The sequence below is a fragment of the Hemitrygon akajei genome, chromosome 9 (genome assembly GCF_048418815.1).
Source record: "Hemitrygon akajei chromosome 9, sHemAka1.3, whole genome shotgun sequence".
In the NCBI taxonomy this organism is placed as follows: domain Eukaryota; kingdom Metazoa; phylum Chordata; class Chondrichthyes; order Myliobatiformes; family Dasyatidae; genus Hemitrygon; species Hemitrygon akajei.
The window spans coordinates 160,186,527-160,203,887 of record NC_133132.1 but is presented as its reverse complement, the minus strand read 5'-3'; the positions used below and the strand labels follow the sequence as shown (position 1 = coordinate 160,203,887).

The 17,361-nt window shown below is 43.4% G+C and overlaps 1 protein-coding gene across 3 annotated transcripts in view; it reads right to left on the bottom strand.

Moving 5' to 3' along the window:
• Window positions 1-17,361, bottom strand: part of cep85l (centrosomal protein 85, like) — a 322,550-nt gene that overhangs the window by 243,443 nt on the left and 61,746 nt on the right. For all 3 annotated transcript variants that reach the window (XM_073057398.1, XM_073057396.1, XM_073057397.1), the window contains exon 2: window positions 16,942-17,103. In XM_073057398.1, the coding sequence (XP_072913499.1) occupies window positions 16,942-17,103 (162 nt within the window). The remainder of the gene's footprint in view (window positions 1-16,941; window positions 17,104-17,361) is intronic.

Below are 17,361 nucleotides of genomic sequence, written 5' to 3'. Positions count from 1 at the left end.
CCTTATCCACAGGGGATTGGATTGGTTCCGGGACCCCCCCACGGATACCAAAAATTGCAGATGCTCTTCCCTTATTTAACCTGTCTCAGAGCAGTGGACTTTAGGACCCGGCGCAGCTCTGAATCCACTGTGTTTCTGTTCACGAAAATAATCACGATTGAAAATAAGGTGGAAGTAATAAAGCGATCAGAAAGAGGTGAAATGCCACCAGACATTGGAAAAGCGTTAGCCTACAGTCAGTCAATGATCGGAACAATTTTAATGGAGCATGTGAAAGGCCCTGCCCTGATGAAAGCTACATTACTAAGCAACGCAGTAGTTTAATTATTGAAATACATACGTTTCTTCAGTGTTTTATATGAATAGAAAGGTAAAATATATGCTATATACTAAGACAAACGTTTGACTAACTGACGCTAAATAATACCGGATGTACCTGTTCCGACTTCAAATCCAACTTAAAGATGGACTCAGGAACGGAACTCATTCATAACCTGGGGACTGCCTGTACTTTTAAATCATCTCTAGATTACTTATAATACCTAATACAATGTAAATGCTATGTTATACTGTATTGTTTAGGGCATAATGACAAGAAAATATAGTCTGTACATGCTCAAACAATGAGAGAAAACTTCTGGGTGTTCCTGATCCACGGTTGGTTGAATCTGTGCACGCGGAACCCGCGGATAAGGAGGGCCGACTGTAGTGAGTGGAAGCAGACTGCTGAGTAGCGGAAAGTTCAGGAAAAACCTTGCAAAGTGTTTTCCTTTGTGTTGCAGTATGCACATAATAAGATCTGAAACTCGCCGAGATTATTGGTTAGAGAGGTGATTCATTATATATGTAATTTGTCGGTAATTTGAATTATTACAGCATAGAATGAGGCCATTTGGCCCAAAGAATCCACACCATTCTAATTCCCTTACTATTTGCTTCCCATGCACCATCCCCTCCCTATATAACTCTGACAATAAACTTGAACTGAACTTGAATTTTTGTATTCAACCACACACATGTATACAGCTAAATGAAACAATGTTCCTCTGGGGCCAAGGTACAAAACACAATGCGTATAGTCACACACACAGCCCATATAGTTATGATATCTAGCACAAACAGTCACAAAATAATATTAGCACAAGTTCCTGAGTGGCGTGGCCTGAGAATTGATAGGTTAACATAAAGTGCATGGACCATTTTATGTACGACAGTATAACGTCACTACTTAATTTCTTTTCAGTATCTTACAATTACCCTACAGACAATAAATCTCAGATCTGAACTACGCGCTCCATTTAAAAAATATTTTCACTCACATCATTTATCATCTGCTGAGATCTTTGATCCTTGAAGGACCAGTTAACTGAGAACAGCTTCCCTCTGTTCCTCCTTTTGAACCCATTTGCAATCTTGGTCAACGTAATCAAGTTTCAATTCACTGCTTCCAAAAGAACTATCCAGCATTTCCAGTCTAACCCTTTAGATGGAATTTCACATCTCTGGATCCACTCTAGTAAATCTGTTCTGCACCAGAGGAATCATTGAAGTAGGTCTAATTATGTCACTATAATCACTTCCAATATTTGAGCTGGATCAGAAATATGGCATTACAAAACAGTGGCCCACTTATAATACAGTCATCTGCTGTTAGGCAGAGTTGCAATGATCCAGACATAATGTATTAATACACAGCTCGGTGTATTTGATCAATTCTTTTTGAAAACCTTTGTAGCTATTAATGTTATGAGCCCTGAAGATACTTCACTTTGTTACCACACTACAAATACCGCTTTGATATTTTTTCTACACTGTTTTCATTGAGAGTGGTGACTTCCTTTTTAAAGACGTGTTAATATGTTGCATGTGATCTGACTCTGGGCTATAGGCTCTTGTGGCTGCAAACTTCAACAACGTGACAAAGATGCAAGAATATATCAGCAGATAGACTATAAACAGGATCTACAAAATCAGAATTGGGTTGATTACCACTGACTTATGAAATTTGTTGTTTTGTGGCAACAATACAGCGCAAGACAAAAATTACTAAGTTGCAAAATATATCACGCAAAAGACAAATAACAAGACAATGTTCATGGGATCATAGACTTTTATATCATGAAAATCAAGTACATGTTTATCATTAATCCCATTTAATTCTTGCCCAATCCTCTTGAAATACCCTCCAATTCTACTATTCTCCTACACCAGGGATTTCCAAACTTTTTTATGCCATGGACCCTTACCATTAACCAAGGGGTCCATGAACCCCAGGTTGGGAACCTCTGACCTACAAACCAGAATAAATTTAGAGTGTCCGATCAGCCTACAAACATGCGCATATTTGAGATGTGGGAGGAAATCAGAGCACTCAGAAAAAACCTTTGCAGTCAAAGTTCAAAAATTATTATCAAAATATATATATGGCACCCATATACAATACTGAAATTCATTAGGAATACCCAAAATAGTATAGTAACCATAATAGAATCAATGAAAGACTGCATCAATTTAAGCATTCAACCAGTGTGCAAAAGACAACTGTGCAAATATAAAGAAATAACAAACAAATAAATAAATAAGCAACAAACATCAAGAACGCAAGATGAAGAGTCCTTGAAAGTGAGTCTTTTGGCTGTAGGAACTTATCAATGATGGGGCAAGTGAAGTTATCACCATTTGTTCAAGAGCCTGATGGTTGAGGGGTAATAACCTGAACCTGCTGGTGTGAATCCTAAGGCTCCTGTACTTTCTTCCTGGTGGCAGAGGTGAGAGGAGAGTATGACCTGGGTGGTGGGGTCCCTAATGATAGGTGCTGCTTTCTTATGAAAACGCTCCATGTAGATATATTCAAAGGCTTTACGTTTGATAGACTGGGCTGTATTCACCACTTTGTGTAGCAATTTTCATTCAAGGGCTTTGGTGTATCCATAGCAGGCCATGATGCAGCCAGCCAATATACTCTCCACTACGCATCTATAGAAATGTATCGAAGTTTTAGATGTCACAAACTCCTAAGGAAGTAGAGGTGCTGCCATGTTTTCTTCGTAACTGCACTTGTGTGATGGGCCCAGGGGAAGTCTTCCGAAATGATAAGACGGAGGAATTTAAAGTTGCTGATTCTCGATGAGGACTGGCTCATGGACCCCTGGTTTCCTCCTCCGGAAGTCAATAATCAGCGCGTTGGTCTTGCTGACATCGAGTGAGAGGTTGTTGTGGCACCACTTAGATCTTCAATCTCCCTCCTACATACTGATTCATCACTACCTTTAATTCAGCCAACAACAGTGGTGTCAACAGCAGACCTGAATATGGCGTAGGAGCTGTGCTTAGCCACACAGTCATTGGTGTAAGTCATGGTCAGAGTGAGACTGTACAAAATTCACACAAGCTGCACTAGAATACTGGGTTTCTGGAAGTGTGAAGTAGCACCCCTCCTAACTGAGCCCTCCCACTATGCATTTAAATGTTAACTTTTTTTTTCTTGATCTGATGCAGTTATTTATGAAGCTGTTAGATGGTTTTCAACTTTGCATCATGCTGTGTGGTAACAAGCTGTTTGGTACCCAGTGGCCCGTTGCATTATTTTTAGGTCCGCAAGATGCAATGGAGTCTGATGCTGTGGTCAGAAGGATTTTGCTGACCCACTTGTTCATATTTAACATTCGTCTCATGGGAACCCTGGTGAAAACGAGCAAGAAATAAAGCTAGGCCACTTAACCACAGTATACATCGTGATTAATATCCGCCTTTGTGAGCGGGAAGCTGTGACCAAGTTTTGTGTCAAGAATGTTCCGGGACAACGTGTGTAGACGATGACCCAAACCAGGTAAATGTTTAAAATCAGATGGTTCTGATGAAGGACAGATACTGAAACAATGACTATTTTTCCCCCTCCACAGATGCTGACTGATTTGCAAGTTATTTCCAACAGTTTGTTTTAACGAGGATGAGCAGATTTTGCATTTTCCAACTTACAGTATTAACATGCCAAGCTGCCCAACACATTTCCTCTGAATTCTCTGCAGATGAATCCTTTATTGAGTGTAGGCACATTTCACTCTTGGCAATGGATGGTTTGTGATAATGAAACATGTCAATGTATTTCAGAGCAGCCTGTTATGTACGTACGCACGCACGTGCACACGCACACACACACACAATGCTGGAGGAACTCAGTAAGTCAGGCAGCATCTATGGAAATGAATAAACAGTCAATGTTTCAGGCCAAGACCCTTCTTCAGAACTGGAAAGGAAGAGGGAAGATGCCAGAATATAAAGGTGGGAGGAGGAGGACGACAACTAGGTGATAAGTGAAGCCAGGTGGGTAGGAAAGGGCTGGAGATGGAGAGGAAGGTGGACCATAGGAGCAAGGAAAGGAGGAGACAACCTAGAGAGAGGTGATAAGCAGGTGAGAAGTGGGAAGAGGCCAGAGTGGGGAAAAGAAGAGTGGAGGAGGAGGGAGAATTTTTTTTTAAACTGGAAGGAGGAATTGATATTTTTACCACCCAGCTGGAGGCTACCCAGATGGAATATAAGGTGTTACTTCTCCACCCTGAGGGTGGCTTCATTGTGGCACAAGAGAAGACCATGGACCGACATGGTAGAATGGGAATGAAAATTGGAATTAATATATTTGACCACTAGGAAGTTCCGCTTTTGGCAGATGGTATGGAGGTGCTCAATGAAATGGTCCCCAATTTATGACAGGTCTCACCAACAACTAACAACAGCAAGGGCCAAACTGTCCCGAGCCATCAGAGGGGCAAAGCGTGCACACGCCCAGCGAATCCACAGCCACTTCCAGGACAGCAGCGACTCGCAGTGCATGTGGAAGGGCATCCAGGACATCACCAATTACAAGACAACATCACCTGACTGCGGGTGATGCCTCCCTCCCAGGTGCGCTGACTAACTTCTACGCCCATTTTGAGGCGGAAAATGACGTGGCGGCGAGGAAGTCCACCCCTCCTACAAATGACCAGATGCTGTGTCTCACCGTGGCCGATCTGAGAAGAACCCTGTGCAGGGTCAACCCATGGAAGGCTACTGGACCAGAAAACATTCCTGGTTGAGTGCTCAGAGGATGTTCAGACCAGCGAGCAGATGTTGTCACTGACATCTTCAATATCTCCCTGAGCAGTGCCACTGTTCCAATGTGCTTCAAGGCTGCCACCATCGTCCCCGTGCCGAAGAAGACTTCAGTGTTCTGCCTAAATGACTACCGTCCCGTTGCACTCATATCCATCACGAAGTGTTTCGAGAGGCTCATCATGAGGCACATCAAAACCCTGCTGCCCCCCTCACTTGACTCCCTGCAGTTTGCATACCGTACCAACCGCTCAACAGATGATGCCATTGCCATCACCCTCCACCTGGCCCTAACCCACCTGGACAAAAAAGACATGTACGTTTGAATGCTGTACATAGACTTCAGTTCAGCATTCAACACAATCATCCCTCAGCACCTGAATGGAAAGCTGAGCCTACTGGGCCTGAACACCTCCCTCTGCAACTGGATCCTAGACTTCCTGACTGGGTGACCTCAGTCAGTCCAGATCGGGAGCAGCATCTCCAACACCATCACACTGAGCACTGGGGCCCCCCAGGGTTGCGTGCTCAGTCCACTGCTGTTCACTCTGCTGACCCATGACTGTGCTGCAACACACAGCTCAAACCATATCATCAAGTTTGTCGATGACATGACCGTGGTGGGTCTCATCAGCAAGAGTGACGAGTCAGCTTACAGAGAGGAGGTGCAGCGGCTAACAGACTGGTGTAGAACCAACAACCTGTCTCTTAATGTGAACAAAACAAAAGAGATGGTTGTTGACTTCAGGAGGGCACGGAGCGACCACTCCCCGCTGAACATCGACGGCTCCTCGGTTGAGATTGTTAAGAGCACCAAATTTCTTGGTGTTCACCTGGCGGAGAATCTCACCTGGTCCCTCAACACCAGCTCCATGGCAAAGAAAGCCCAGCAGCATTTTTACATTCTGCAAAGGCTGAGGAAAGTCCATCTCCCACCCCCCATCCTCATCACATTCTACAGGGGTTGTACTGAGAGCATCCTGAGCAGCTGCATCACTGCCTGGTTCGGAAATTGCACCATCTCGGATTGCAAGACCTTGCAGCGGATAGTGAGGTCAGCTGAGAAGATCATCGGGGTCTCTCTTCCCGCCATCACGGACATTTACACTACACGCTGCATCCGCAAAGGAAACAGCATTATGAAGTACCCCATGCACCCCTCATACAATCTCTTCTCCCTCCTGCCTTCTGGGAAAAGGCTCCGAAGCATTCGGGCTCTCACGACCAGACTATGTAACAGTTTCCTCCCCCAAGCTATCAGACTCCTCAATACCCAGAGTCTGGACTGACACCTTACTGCCCTATTGTATTGGTTATTTATTGTAATGCCTGCACTGTTTTGTGCACTTTATGCAGTTCTGGGTAGGTCTGTAATCCAGTGTAGCTTTCTCTGTGGTTTTTTTTATTACGTAGTTCAGTCTAGTTTTTGTACTGTGTCATGTAACACCATGGTCCTGAAAAAACATTGTCTCATTTTTACTATGTACTATACCAGCAGTTATAGTCGAAATGACAATAAAAAGTGACTTGACCAGACCAATGTAGAGGAGGTCACATCGGGAGCACCAGACATAACAGACATCCCAGCAGATTCACAGATGAAGTGTTGCCTCACCTGAAAGGATGTAGTTGCTTTCTTCCTGCCCCTCCCCGTAGTCTTAAACACTAGCAACTGGGCAGACATTTACTAACCTCACTGGAAACTGATCACAGTTTAAGTGGTAACAATATCATTGAAAAAGAGTTTTGAAATCATAAGATCCTCTTCTCTGCACCCATCCGTCAGCTTCATGATCCTATCCTTGCATGGTCCCATTTCATCTAAATAATGAAATCTACATGATATCTAAAAAGCTGTTGTTCAGTCAACTCCACATTTCCCCAATATCCTTTTCTTGGATTGACGTCCTCAGCTATCTATTTTCCCCCTTGGTGACAGCGTTTGTCATCATGAAATCAAATTCCACATTTAAGGAATCCTAGTGCAACCTTCCCTTTCTAAATTTCTCCACTGTGTTAGCAGGCCGCACGTTCAGCTTCCAAAGCACACGAGCTACAACCTCATCCACTCAAATGTAGTGGAAACAAAGTCACTACCTTTGTTCTTCTCACTCTCTCCTTTTCTGATCACTGACTCCATCCTTCTTCTTGGACACAGAAAATTTAATGTGTCTTAAATGATTATTTAACATCCCATGGCCTTTGAAACAAGAGGCTGAATGCTAGAACTGGCATCATTATAGATCTGTTTTTGATGTTTGGCATGGATCAAAGGACCAGATTCGAAACCATGTGCATCTATGACCCTAGAATTGAATCAAGCAGAACCCAGGATATTCTCAGACATGGCATCCTCTTTTACTGTACGCTGTGATTTCAGCTTGGTTACCTTATCACACAAATATTGTTAGCTTACACCTCAGTAACATTGTCCTTATTGGATTTCCAATCCCATCTTAACCAATTTGCTTCTGAAATCCTCAATCATGCCATTATCTCCCCTATTCTCCAGTGCTCGACTGGATAGCCTCCTACCTCACACACAGATCCTTCAAATTTCTGTGGTATTCACCCAAACTCATGTCAAGATCAACTTGCCATTCATAGTCATCCACATCCAGTTATAACACCTTCCAATCCTTCAATGCCTCAAATTTATAATCAGGTAATTAATTCTACACATTCCTCAGATTTCACACTGTAGCATTCTCCTACACTAATTTATGTCCCTCCAGTATCTTGTGCTCAACAATTAAACTCAATTCAACACCTTGAACTCAACAATTGCCAGCTTTCTCTGTATCTGCTCAAGACTTGAAATCAAGAATTCTATCCCTAATTCACCTTCACCTCCTTCTCCAAATCTCTGAACTTCCCTCATTATTTCCCCCTACTCTCACTCATTACTCATTTCCTTAAAAATCTGCAAAGCACCAGGAAGACTTTCCCCCCACCCCCCCCGTTATACTTTGACGAAGTTCTTTGAACTTGATTATTAAATGATGCTGTAAATTGCAAGTATTTCTTGTTAAACACGCTGGATAAATTTAAGCAGTTTTGCAGTTTTTTTAAAAATCCACATTTTATGGTCTGTGCCTTGGTCAGTTCATTATAATATCAATTTTCAAAGTCAGGAAATCACAAGAGGCTTTGGGATACATGATAGTACATAAAACAGAGCAACTTCCCTGCATGATGGCAGGGGTGGCTATAATCCTGGACTTGCAACTTATTAAGTTTCACTCCAGCTTGCACAAAGCAAGGACTCATACAGGGGAAGGAAGCTATGGCACTGAAGAATGAGGAATATATTGGAATAAAACCAGACAGCTTAACATCTATTTCATCTGCAGGCAAATAAACCAAGAATCAAAACAGGAAATCCCAACTACTTGTTCTCCTCAAGCAATATTTGATTCATATAAACTATCAAGCAAATGGAATTGGAATTTTATTGTCCCATTTAGCGAGGTACAGTGAAAAGCTCGTCTTGCATACTGCTCGTAAGAATCAACTCATTGCACGGTGAATTGAGGTAGCGCAAGGTAAACAGAATGTAAACTGAAGTGTAACAGCCACAGAGAAAGTGAAGTGCAAGTAGTCAAAAAGGTGGAAGATCATAATGAGGTGGATTGTAAGGTCAAGAATCCAGCTTGTCATACTAGGAAATCATTCAATAGTCTTAATAGTCGAGCTGCCCTCAAGTCTGGTGGCATGTGCTTTCAGTCTTTTGTATATCTTTCCCCTGATGGCAGAGACAAGTAAAGAGAGTGCCTCCAGTGGATGGGGTCTTTGATTATGCTGACTGATTTAATGAGACGGCATGAAGTACAAAGAGTCAAGGAAGGGGAAACGAGAAATACTGCAGATGCTGGAAATCCAAGCAACATACACAAAATGCTGGAGAACTCAGCATGCCAGGCAAAATTTATGGAAAAGGGTGAACAGTTGACGTTCCAGGCCATAACCCTTCATCAGGGCTGGATAAAAAGATGAGAAGTTAGAGCAAGAAGGTGGGGAGGGGGAGGAAAAAGTACAAGGGGGTAGGTGATAGGTGAAACCAGGCGAAGGGGAAGAGTGAAGAAGACAGCTGGGAAGCTGATAGGTGTAAGAGATAAAGGTCTGGAGAAGGGGGATATCTGATACGAGAGGGTAGATAACCATGGAAAAAGGGGAGGAGCACCAGATGGAGGTGACGGGCAGGTACGTAGATGAGGTGAGAGAGGGAAACAGGACTGGGAATGGTAAAGGGGGAGGGGGGCAATTACTCAAAGTTCAAAAACTTGTTTATGCCATCAGGCTAGAGGTTACCTAAATGGAATATAAGGTGCTGCTCCTCCAGCCTGAGTGTAGCCTCAATGCATCAGTACAGGAGGCCATTGACTGACATGTCGGAATGGGAATGGGAAGCAGAGTTAAGTAGATGGCCATTGGGAGATCCCACTTTTTCCCAGCAAACAGAGTGTAGGTCCTCAGCAAAGCGGTCCCAATCTACATTGGGGTCTCGCTGATACACAGGAGGCCACGCCAGGAGCACCAGATACAGTAGATGACCCCGACCGACTCACAGGTGAAGTGTCCCCACATCTGGGAGGACTGTTTCGGGCCCTGAATGGTAGTGAGGGAGGAGGTATGGGGGCAGGTATGACACTTGTTCCACTCGCAAGGATAAGTTCAGTGGGGAAGGATTAATGGAAAAGGGAGTCGCGTAAGGAGTGATTTCTGTGATGTTTTACACTTTCACTACGTCAGGCACATAAAGGGTATTCAATAGTAGCAATGGCTCTATACTTCAAGCCTTACCATCACAGCATGATACTTGAACATTTCCACCAAAAGCATTTTAAACAATTCAAAATCAAATTCAAATGTGGAAAATTGTTCATGGTGAAAGCAACTATGAAGATACAAAAAACTCAGATGGGTGATCTTACAGCTTCTCTTAAAATGCCCTCCCCTTCACCATCGCTGTTTCCATATGGTTCTGCAGAGACACGCACTAAGCATCTAAAAATGATACAGCACCCACCCTGAATATTACATGTGGCCAATAAGACAAATTATTTTCAATTAACTTTTACAAAACATGTCAATATGTTTGGGTGAGGGTGCTTCGGCGCTAATATTCTGTTGTGTTCTGTTAGTGTACAGAAGGAAGGGTTGTTTGTTGGAGGGGGGGCCAATGAGCTGTTCCATTTTGTGTGGGGAAAAGGGGGCATTGGGGATGCCATTTTTTTTTTGTACAGGGAATGCTAGGTTTGACGTTGCTCTCTGAACAATTTTTGTGTTCTTTCTTTGTTTCGTGACTATCTGGAGAAGACAAATTTCAGTGTTGTATATGGATACATGCTTTGATAATAAATGAACGTCTGAAAGTTTGAATATGTTCCCAAAGCGATCTTCAATAGCATTTGTCGTTCCTTTGAAAGAGTATGCTTACTCCCTATCTAATGGAGATTTAGCAGAAGCTTGCAATCCTTGATGTTTGCTGGGAAAATCTTGAGCTGTTTCTTTAGCTGACATCTCCTTCGCCCCACTCTTCCAGCATCTTACAAACCTTCAGCTTCCAGTGCCTCCTTTGTCCAATAAAGTGGCCACTGCGTGCATGTTTGTGACCTGCTGCTGCTGTTGCCCATCCACTCAAGCTTTTATATGTTGTGCATTCAGAGATGCTCTTCTGCATGCCACTGGTGTAATGCACAGTTATTTGAGTTACCGTTGCCTTCCTGGTGGCTTGAACCTGTCTGGCCGTTCATCTCTGACCTCTCTGACCCACAAACCTGCCACTCAATGGATGTTTTTGTTTGTTTTTTTGCACCATTCTCTGTGAACACTGGAGACTGTTGAGTGTGAAAATCCCAGAGGATCAGCAGTTTCTGAGATACCCAAACTGGCTCCAACAATCATCCCACGGGTCAAAGTTACTTACATCACATTTCTTCCCCATTCTGATGTTTGGTCTGATTAACAGTTGAACCACTTGACCATGCCTGCTTGCTTTTATGCATCGAGTTGCTGCCACGCTGGTTTATTTGGGGTACCTAATACAGTGGCCACTGAGTGTGCAGTACAGAAATGTCACATCTTCAAAATACCATCAGATTCTAATCTTAATTGACTTGCGAGTAACTACAAAAATTCAGTCAAGGTGGTGGAGAATAAGAGGTAGCTGAGATTATCCACGGTCTTTGTGGTTGCCTTCCTTGACATCCTGACGGGAATGATACATGAAGAGTGTTGAAACTGAAATAATCCTGCGTCTTGCATTCGCAGTCATGGTGCCATCCTGCTGATTACACTCCTGAAGTTAGCATCTAACCTTTCAGTGAAATATTATCTTGCGTTTGCATCCTCTGAATAACCTTGGCTCTGCAGCCTTAGGAGTAAAACCTCTGCAGAGCCTGCCCTGAAAGTGTGCCAGCAGACAATACGATTCAAACTAGCACAAAGTACAAAAATCAATGGAACTTATCAATTCTGTCTTCTTTGGACTTCTTGTACTGGATTACAAAAACTTCATTTGTCTTTGCCTTTCAAGAATACAAAATAAAAATGCATGAACTGCATTAAGATAGATCTATTAAGCGGACAAGGAAAGCTTTCTCGCATCCCTTTTGTCTGCTGGTGCTATTTTCCATTCCAGCAATGACACAGTACCACAGGACTCATTGGAGAAGCAAAGAAAAAGGATTTTTTATTCTCAACTCCCTAAAGACACTATGCATTGTTAGATCATACCAGAAAATGCAATTCCAAACTGCTGAACATTATTAGGCGGAGTTACCAAGAAATTGGAATTCATCTTGTTTTGGTAGATTAAATGTGCTAAATATAGAGCTAGAAAAGTACAGCACAAAAACAGGCCCTTTGGCCCATCTAGTCCTATCAACTTGCATTGAGACCACAGCCTTCTATACCCTTATCATCCACGTACACATGTGCAGGCAGCTTATTCCACACTCTTACAACCTTCTGAGTGAAGAAGTTCCCCCTCATGTTTTACCCTTAACACATGACCTCTAATTGCAGTCCCAAACAACCTCCCATGGTGTCCGAGGGAAGACCTTCTCAGCCCCTGGGGATCTATCCACCTTAATTTGCCTCACGACTGCAAACACCTCCTCTTCTGTAATCTGTATAGGGTCCATGGCCTAGCTGCTGCTTTGCCTCACTTCTATCTGCCTGCTCCATTTCCTTAAAACAAAAATAGAAAAGTAGTGAGTTGCAAACATAGATGAGAAATAGCCCTATTGCATTTCGCAATGCATTGGTGAACTAAAACAGGATCTCTGCTTTTTCTGTTTGGATCCCAATGCCGAGCTGGCAGCTGCCATGCTGCACACCGAACACTGTAAAAGAAATTTCACAGTAGGGAAGCGAGGGAGCATTGCCAAGGAGGTGAAGGAAGGGAGAGGAGAGAAGACAAAGCATGCTTTGCTGTGGCTGGCACCACCCACCCGAGGAGCAAGTTGATTGGCTCCCATGCCATTGAGAACCCACAATGCATTGCGAGGTGTGGGCTCATCCTACACACAGACCACATGGCCAAAACAATTTTTCTTTATACAATTGGTGAAGGAAACCCCAATAAATTAACATTATGCTCACCATTGAAACACAAGGCTGAAAAAGGCTGTTTGTGACATTACTCCAGATTCATTCCCAAACCCTGACTGGCACGTTCCTGGCTTTGTTGAGAGCTAGTAACTGCAGTTAATAGATCTGCAGTTTCTGCCTTGCGGCAAAATACACAGTTCACGACCTGGAATGAAGCATTTAGCATCATGCCCTTTTTGTTGGAATCCAAGGCTCATTTAAGATTCAAAAGGCTTCAGTTAATGCTTCAATTGAAAGGCAGTGGGCATGCAAGGACTCCATCAGCCGGATATCTGCTTAATCCTGTATTCAACTCGAGTTTGTAACCTTTCTGATAAAGGTGAAAGAGTACCTGGAAGCTCCTGGTAATAAACTGTCTGGGATAAAAGGATGTTTGTGAACTAGGAATTGGAATATGGATGAATTCAAGACCGGATCTGGGACTGAAAGAACAACAAAGATGAGAGTACTCAAAGACAGCGTGTTTAAAAAGAGGTAAAAGACCGTCTAATAGAAAATTAAGAATTACAATGCTTGTTAGATTACAATGCACAAAGGATTTGCACTGTGCCACAGCAATAACACACATTCAATGGATTATTCTCATCAGTGACTACATTTAGAGCCATACAAGACTGTTATACTGTTAATCATCATTATGTGCTGTGTCATATGAAGTGGGCAATCATGGTCATGACCAGATTGTCCTTGGCAAATTTTTCTATGGAAATAGCGGCCTTCTTCTGGACAGTGTCTTTACAAGACAGGTGGCCTCAGCCATTATCATTACACTTGAAAGATTGTCTATCTGGCATCAGTGGTTGTGATATCAGGACTTGTGATATGCACCAGCTGCTCGTACAACCATCCACCGCCTGCTCCCATGGCTTCACATGACCATGATCAGGGTGGCTAAGCAGGTGCTACACCTTGCTCAAGGGCACCCGCAGGCTTGCAGAGAGAAGATGCACTTTAGACCTCCTTCGGAAGAGATGTACAGCATCTCCAACATGCCAGCCAATAGTTAGTAGTATATTTAATCTCCAGCCACACTGGACAGTAACTACCCAAGGTCTTCATTCAATTCAAAGATGAGTCAAGTTCAAATTCAATGAGTTACATTTCACCTGGTCTGAATTTACAAAGCAAGTTCTTTACTATATTAACCTGCAGTTATCACAGAGAAGTAATTGATGCACCATCAATAACTCACTCTGAGACGCAAGAAGCGAGATATCGGCTTTTATTGACTGGAAGAATGAACAACACTACATCCTGGAGAATGAGGCCGGGCATCAGGCCTCAATCACCTTTATACAGGGGTCTGTGGGAGGAGCCACAGAAGCAGTCAGCAGGGTCTGTGGGAGGAGCCACAGGAGCAGTCAGCAGGGGTCTGTGGGAGGAGCCACAGGAGCAGTCAGCAGGGGGTCTGTGGGAGGAGCCACAGGAGCAGTCAGCAGGGGGTCTGTGGGAGGAGCCACAGGAGCAGTCAGCAGGGGTCTGTGGGCGGAGCCACAGGAGCAGTCAGCAGGGGGTCTGTGGGAGGAGCCACAGGAGCAGTCAGCAGGGGGTCTGTGGGAGGAGCCACAGGAGCTGTCAGCAGGGGGTCTGTGGGAGGAGCCACAGGAGCTGTCAGCAGGGGTCTGTGGGAGGAGCCACAGGAGCTGTCAGCAGGGGTCTGTGGGAGGAGCCACAGGAGCTGTCAGCAGGGGGTCTGTGGGAGGAGCCACAGGAGCAGTCAGTGGGGGGTCTGTGGGAGGAGCCACAGGAGCTGTCAGCAGGGGGTCTGTGGGAGGAGCCACAGGAGCAGTCAGCAGTGGGTCTGTGGGAGGAGCCACAGGAGCTGTCAGCAGGGGGTCTGTGGGAGGAGCCACAGGAGCTGTCAGCAGGGGGTCTGTGGGAGGAGCCACAGGAGCAGTCCAGACAGGTATATGTAGTTCACCACAGTAATAGCCAAATTAAACATGGAAGAGGAATGCATGAGATGATTACTTGAGGTACTTGGTTTAACGTTCTAAATTATCCGTAATATTGTCAATAATTAATCCAGTTTTATTTTATTTTGTTGTTGCTGTTCCTTTTCACAACTTGTGGCACATTACGCAGCATTGTTTCTATTACTGAGGCATTTTGAGATTTTTTCTCCCCCCGAGGGCAAGTTACTAGCTCGACGCTCACCCCGGCACAGATGAAAAGCGTGCAAGGGCTGGCCAGGTGCAAACTCGGAACCATTCGCCTTGAATATAGGTTAAGAATAGCACTGTGCAGTTTAATATCATTAAAATATTTACATCGCTGTGTAATTGCTACTGATATCTTAAAATAGTACTTAATAATTAAAGCTATCTTTACCAAATACATTATAGTTGATCATAAAAATATTTTAATTTCACAAAATTGCTACTGCTGTGTCTGCCTACATAGTAACAATAATCCTTCAAGGAAATCCATTATGGTTTAACTATTGAAACTTTCCAGAAATTTGATGAGATATCATTTAAAGGCAAACTTTTTTTTTGTATATAAACTGCATATTATCATATAGCTGTGAGGATGCTGTGTAGGCACGAGAGGCACACGGCTGTCCCCTGCATATCCTCAGACTGTTGGTCATTGATGCAAATTACTCATTTCACCATTGTACCTATGACAAACAAAGCCAATAAAGCTCATTTTTAATCTTTAGCTTCTCTCTATGTCAGTTTCAGCCCTTGTATGTGTCCTTGAAACTGGTTATTTTTATTATTATAAGTGGGAAAAATCAAAAAGGATAGCTTGTTGATTTTAGAAAGTCTCGACAGAGGCTTACATTGGATGATCATTCTCAAGTAGCTGCAGCTTCAGATAGCATACAACTATGCAATTGAAATAGAGGTGATTTGTACACAGAATTTCATGCACAAGAAGCTTCTGTCCAAAACAATCAGCATCAGGTTTAATATCACCACCACATGTCAAGAAATTTGTTGACTTTGTGGGAGCAGAACAATGCAATAATAGAGAAAAATGCAAATTACAGTATGAATGCACATTTTAAATAGTTAAATAAGTAGTGCAAAAAAAAAGATTTAAAAATGTAGTGAGGTGGTGTTCATGGGTTCAATGTCCATTCAGAAATAGCTTGGCAGAGAGGAAGAAGCTGGTTCTGAATCATTAAGTGGGTGCATTCAGACTTCTGTACCTCCGTCTTGGTGACAGTGAGAACAAGGCATGACCTGGGAGATGGGCGTCCATAATGATGGATGCTGCCTTTTTGAGGTATCGGTCCTTGACGGTGTCTTGGATACTACGGAGGCTAGTGCTTATGATGGAGCTGGCTGAGTAACAACTCTCTGCAACTTACTTCGATCCTGTGCAGTAACCCAAATCCCCATACCAGGCAGTGATGCAGACAGTTATAATGCTCTCCACGGTATATCTATAGTGAATGCAGATCAAAAGGAGATGAACACAAGTATTACCATGTTTCATCTCCTTTTATCACTAGCATACCCACTGAAAATTCAACAGCCTCATTTCTAGTAGTAACTGAATGGCAAAGATGCTTCAGAACAGATCAAATGTTGACCCATAGGGGATTTTTGGATATAGTTTTACGCATTGTTCAAATCTTGAGTCGCTATGAGTGGGGTGGCAGGATGGAGAAACGTTTCTACCAAAGGAGGTGTAAGGCACTCCTTCCCTCTGCTAGAATGCAGGTCACCCCTGGGCAAGATGTAGCACCAGCTTAGCCATCCCCTCCCCCCCGATCAGGATCACGTGAAACCATGGGAGTAGGTGGTGCATATCGCAAGTCCTGGTTATGTGACCACTGATGACTGGCAGATCATTTCTGAAGAGTATTGCTAATGGCTGGGGTCACCCATTTTGTAAAGACACTGCCCAGAAGAAGGCAATGGCAAACCAGTTGTGTAGAAAAATTTGCCAAGAACATCACGGTCATGGAAAGACGTCATATAAACGAACTCTGCAACTGAAGTAGATAATTACAACCAGACAATCTTGACAACACTGCCTCCGTTTGTAACAAAAATAGTAGACATTTCTAATGACCTCGCCATATTCAATGCTACAAAATAAAACTCACAGTAAAATGAATCATTTTCATGCTTAACTATACATACAGTCACCTGCTATCGCATCAACCATCAATCGTTTCCATCCTGCGCAATCTGCTTTCACCAATTACAATGAAAATCACTCTCATACCTTACAATAAGCAACTTACATAGTTAGTTCAAAATTCTCACCTACCTTCGATGCTATCTGAGCTTGAAGTGCCTATTCCAGTGTCTCCACTATCGGAGGTAGCGCTGAATCTTCTGCTGGTGTTGTTGCGACCACTGGTCAAGAGCACAGGGGCCTGCCACACTGCCTCACAACCTTGAACCCATCCAGTATGTGCAACATCAGAACCTGGGCAATGGGAGATTGAACCATGGATTAGAGAAAACAAAAGCTTGATAGATTTTTGTCTTATACAGGGTTAATAGCGCAAAGTATATTACAAAAGATATCAAAAACGGGAAGGCAACCCTACCAATTCTCCGCTTTGAATGTTTACACTTAATTACATGCAAACTCACTCCAAGACTTTGCTTCAGTTTCATTTGTGAAGTACGTGGTCCGAAGGCAGAACTGCCTCGCTCTTTCACAAACGTAGACAATGTGCAG